The sequence below is a fragment of the Thalia democratica genome, chromosome 9 (genome assembly GCF_965202585.1).
Source record: "Thalia democratica chromosome 9, ktThaDemo2.hap1.1, whole genome shotgun sequence".
Taxonomy (NCBI): domain Eukaryota; kingdom Metazoa; phylum Chordata; class Thaliacea; order Salpida; family Salpidae; genus Thalia; species Thalia democratica.
In genome coordinates, this window is record NC_139173.1 from 30,111,975 (window position 1) to 30,116,941 (window position 4,967).

General features: G+C 31.7%; 1 protein-coding gene across 1 annotated transcript; it reads left to right on the plus strand.

Annotated features, from left to right (window-relative positions):
- Positions 1-1,570: 1,570 nt before the first annotated feature.
- On the plus strand, positions 1,571-4,412 carry LOC145844132 (ras-related and estrogen-regulated growth inhibitor-like). Its single transcript, XM_082951492.1, has 4 exons — positions 1,571-1,694; positions 2,875-3,005; positions 3,260-3,402; positions 3,658-4,412. The coding sequence occupies exons 1-4, from the start codon at positions 1,616-1,618 to the stop codon at positions 4,076-4,078; spliced, it is 774 nt and encodes a 257-aa protein (XP_082807618.1). The 5' UTR covers positions 1,571-1,615; the 3' UTR covers positions 4,079-4,412.
- The last annotated feature ends 555 nt before the right edge of the window (positions 4,413-4,967 follow it).

Below are 4,967 nucleotides of genomic sequence, written 5' to 3' on the forward strand. Positions count from 1 at the left end.
ATTTTAATCGATTCTGAGTATTAACGCGGAAGAACTATCTTACAATGTACATTTTACAAAATGTTTGTTTTAATTGCCACTCGCACGCGATTTGCGTATTTAGATTGATAAACCAGTCAAAAAGTTTTAGATAAAAACTATACCTTGAAAGCATAGTTAAGATAATAAATCAATCAAAAAAATTTAGTTGAAAACTATTTTTACTTTCTTTGTTTTTTTCATAATGGTAAATTTTTAAAGCTTCTTTGAATTGAAGTATATCTTGTGAAGTTTTCAATAATGTAAATTTTTTAGATTTCACCAGAGGTAAAGTAAACAATAAATCCGGCCAAGCTTTGTTCGGTTTTGTTGTGCTTAATTTTTCTATTCAAGAAATTCCCTAAAAGTGTATTTATAGACCCAATAAATAAAACTCACAAGTTTAAACCGCTTCAAGGGTCTCTTAATAAGCTGCCAAGAATGTCAACAACACTCATCGCAGTTTGTAGAAGCTTAAATTAATATTTTTATTTGTCTTAAAGCGTTAAAGTCTGGTGCTAAAAGCTCACCATAGGTCGCTAGAGTTATGCAAAATTTTAAACGAAATTCACTTCAGGAGAACAAAACATCTATAAAACATTGCAAGCATAGCAGCTTTAATTAAAAAAAAATTAATTTGAATAAGTGTTTTTCGGCACTAATTTAAACGTTTATGTTTCGATTCTGAATTGTCAATAGAAATAAGTCTTACCGTGTTATGATGCAAATAACAAGCTTCCAACTGTAAGGTTTTTACTTTTTCTCAACAAGAATGCTTTGGATATTTTATGTTCAATTTTTTTTTTACTTAAATTAAAGTCTTTATGTTTATAAAAAAGCTGAAAAGCTCTTAGATATAAACTAAGCTATCATAAATCACAACATTTTTGTACTAAACCCATAAAAACAAATACTTGTAACTTTAGACATTACATTCTGCTAGTCGGGAGACCAAAACTGTTTTAACTAAAAAACTTTTCATGGCGTTTAATTTGCTTGTATAATTTTTATATTTGTTTGTGACGTGCCGTTTGTTTTGTAACAAATAAGCACATAAGCGATTTATTTGGTAAGACTGGTTTTCGCATGTGTCCAAGCTCTTTGTGTCAATTTTTTTTTTCTTTTAGATTTAAATCAAACTCTATCTTTATTCATAAAGTTCTGTATTTTTTATATTGAGACTTAATAAATTCAATTTACCAGGGTAAGCCACTTTAGGTTTATCATTATAAACTACCAAGAATGTCAACAACATTTATCACAGTTTATTGAAGCTTAATTTAATATTTCTACTGGAATAAAAGCGTTAGCGCCTGGTGCTAAAATGTCACTGGAGGTCGCTAGAGTCACAGCGTCGAAGACAAGAAAATAGAAGAGCGTGAAAGAAAGGAAAAAAACGCGGCAGCTGCTATATAAGTGAAAAGTCCGGAAGATAAAATTAAAACTTTCTGCCTAGATAGATTAACATAGCAGTATTTTGCCTAGTTTTAACACTTTGTTTTGTTTAGGCTTTAGGATTTTTTTAACAGTCTTTAAAAGCAACATTTTTTACAGCTGTTAATTGCTAATAAATTGTAAAAAACACTGAATCGTAGTAATGAGGACCCAATCGAACCAGTTTGGAAATTATGACTTCAAAACTTCAGTGTTCGGATCAAGATGTGTCGGAAAGACCGGTAAGTATTTATTTGAATTAAGTTTACATGATTTTATTAGAACGAACCTTTGAATTTTATTTCTTTATCAAAAAACGTATTTAAAAAAGTTTTTTTTTTTAGAACAATAATTATGCATCATATTATATTTAGACTGTATTAAATAACTTAAAATAATTTCAAACACCTTTACTTCGATTCACTATAAAGTATGTTGTAATGTAAGCAGTAAAGAAAAAAAAAAGTTAAAAAAGTTGTTATTGAGTGTAGAGTAACCTTGGTTTTAAGTGTAAAGCGTGAAACGATCAATGTTAAAAAAGCTATCAATCACAAACTTTCATCGCGTGAGACAAAAAAACTCGCTGATATTCAGAATAAACACAGCACTTGTACAGTAACCGTGTAACATAAGTGTTGTTAAGCGAAAACAGCGACCTTCAGTAATAACTTCACGATTTCAAATAATCCAACCGTAGTGAACAATAGAGCTTTTTATTAAGTTGTAGTTGCGTGCGAGAAGCGAAAACAGCGCGCTGGTAGCGTGACTGGCTTTTTACAATGAGGGCATGCGTTTTAAAGTGAGGGCAATCGGTGAATGGCGGAGCGAGGCGTTGCGGTTTATCGGTTTCGCTGTACAGATACCATTTGACATTGCGTTGTAATGTTTGCACAACTGTAGCTTGCTCGGCAATCACAGCGTCTGCTGCTGAATTCGAAACTTGGTTCGGTGATAAGATTTGAATCTTGACAGTTAAGTTTTAATTGCAATAAATTACGTCGGTTGCATGCGAACACTAAATCAGCTGTAATTAAATTTTAAGTTTTCACGCGCTCTGATTTAATAATGTCAACATGTTTAGTTGTGAAGGTAGATGTTACCTAGTGATTAAAAGCTAATATAGATACGAAAACCGATAAAAAAAAAATCAATATAAACTACCGTGCAATTGAGACTCGTTCGCTGCGATGTGCAGAAAGATAGCTTGTTTAATATTAATTATTTGGTAAAAAAATCATTTGTTATAATAAAAGACAAACACACAAGATAACGTTGCGTTGTTATTAACAAAAACACAGTTTACTGATAAAACAGATAAGCGGCTGAAATGCTAGCCTTTAAAATAGCATCTGTCTAACAGTAATTAATCAAAATAAAATGCAATAGGTACAAACAAATTACTAAATCAATAAAAAATTGCAGCGTTCGTGGTGAGGCTGCTCACAAAGAGGTTCATCAACGAGTACAAGGAAAACTCCGAGTTCGCTTACACCAGGAAGACCTTGCTGAGCGGGCGAAACGTCCAACTCACCCTGCTCGACACCGACGACAAGGTGAGAGCTTTTGCATCGAAATTTTTGCGAGATGACTCATAGCTTATAAATAGACTTTTGTTTACAAAGCGCTGCGAGCGTTTCTGAGAACTGTTTTGATAACTCGCATCTGTGTTTGTGTAAAAATTTCAAAAATCTTCAGCAGAGATTAAATCTTTAGGCGATGCAAATAAAGAAATGTTTTCTGTATATGTTTCTCATGTTTGTATTCAAAATGTATATATAAAAAGTTAACATTTTTTTTACATTTTCAGGCGATGCAACTGAAAAACTTCGGTGAAATTTTCAGGACCTCACAGGCTGTGATACTGATGTTCAGCGTCATCGACAAGCAGAGTTTCGTGAAAATACAGCAGCTTGCAGACGAGTACGTAGAAACCGTCAAGCATAACAAAAAGTGAGTATACATTTTAACAATAAACTGTAAATATTATTTTATGTATTTTACAAAATAAAACTTACACTGAAACGAAACTCAAAAAAAATCAAAGCTATTGTAATATTATTATAAAAAATTTAAGTATGAAAAATATTTACAAAGATTAAGGTTATAGTTATTAAACCGAATTGCAGTAGTTTTCCAAAAAAAAAAAAAGTAACATAAAAAAATCTAAAACATGACCAGATATTAATCAAACTATTTTCTCAACAGACAAAAGCGACCAATCATGTGCGTCGTGGCCACCAAATGCGACCACGTGACCCAGAGGTGCGTGTCGTCCACTCAAGGACAAGAGCTGGCCTCGAGACTCAACTGCCAGTACTTTGAGTCGTCGTCGCGTGAGGGCGCCATGGAGCGGGTGACGAAAACGGCCGAAAACCGAAACTCCGTGTGCAGCTCCAGCTCGGGGGATTCCGGGTGCGAGAGCGACGCCAGCGGCAGGATCCCCAAAAAAGGGAAAGTCCCGGGAAAGGGCGACTGCCGGTTCGAAGCGGTTGAGTTCGACGCCCCGCTGAGCCATCTCCATGGCAACTACCTGAAAAGCAGGAGGACGGGGATTTCCGCCCCGAGCCCAACCTTCTTGAGGTCAAAGTTCAGGAAGTTCTGCAAAATCACCTCCATCACGTCTTGATTTTTTTAATTTTTTTCTTGTTTTTTTTTTTTTTTACTTTGTCACACTGCCTCGTTGTTTTTTGTCTGAAAAAAAAAGAAACTTTGGTTTTTTGAAAGTTTAAATTTATAAAAAAAAATTGTAAAAATTAGAAATCAAAAATGTTTGTATTTATATTTTTATATTTTTATAAAAGTAAAAGTTTTTTTTATTTTATTTGCACCTTAAATACGAAGAATGAAAACAGAAAAAACTGATTTTAAATAATTTTGAAACTTTATAAACAAACTTAGAATGGTTTTATTTTTTTTTTGTTTTTTACTTTTATCACTGCCATGTTATTTGTTGTCTGAAAATAAAATACAAAATACAAAAAATAAACTGTTTTATTCTAACTACTAAATTTTCTTAAAATATTAAACTTTACTATATATTTACAAAAACATTATTGTATATATTTATTTTTTAAAGTAAAATTATTTTTTAAGCAAAATCCACACGTTATGTTCAAAGTATAGAAAAAATTTAATGCTTACCAGAGCTACATTTATAAGACTTGTTATAAATGAATAAGTATTTTAGAGTTTTTTTTGTTTAGTAACTAGGCAGTTTTTTATATTTAGTTTCAAAAAATTCATTTACTGAATTTTATATTAGGTAGAAGAGTTAATTTACAGTCAAAAAACATTAAACACAGTTTTAAACAACTTAAATACAGTTTTCCAATAAAGTGTAAACATTTTTACATGAATCTTGTTTAACTTAAGGAATTTTTATACTAGTTGAATACTATTTTTAATAGTTAAAGTTCAGTTTTGCAGTTAAGTCGAACATTTTTACAGGGAAATAAACATCTATAATTAAATTACAAAACTTGTTCAACATCCTTTCTAACACATGTAAATACACA

What these genes read in the sequence shown, in the direction of transcription:
- LOC145844132 (XM_082951492.1), top strand. Translation starts at nt 1,616, where the DNA reads ATGAGGACCCAATCGAACCAGTTTGGAAATTATGACTTCAAAACTTCA. An exon ending in AAGATGTGTCGGAAAGACCG is followed by an intron (nt 1,695 to 2,874) that starts GTAAGTATTTAT and finishes AAAAAATTGCAG; the next exon opens with CGTTCGTGGTGAGGCTGCTC. An exon ending in TGCTCGACACCGACGACAAG is followed by an intron (nt 3,006 to 3,259) that starts GTGAGAGCTTTT and finishes TTACATTTTCAG; the next exon opens with GCGATGCAACTGAAAAACTT.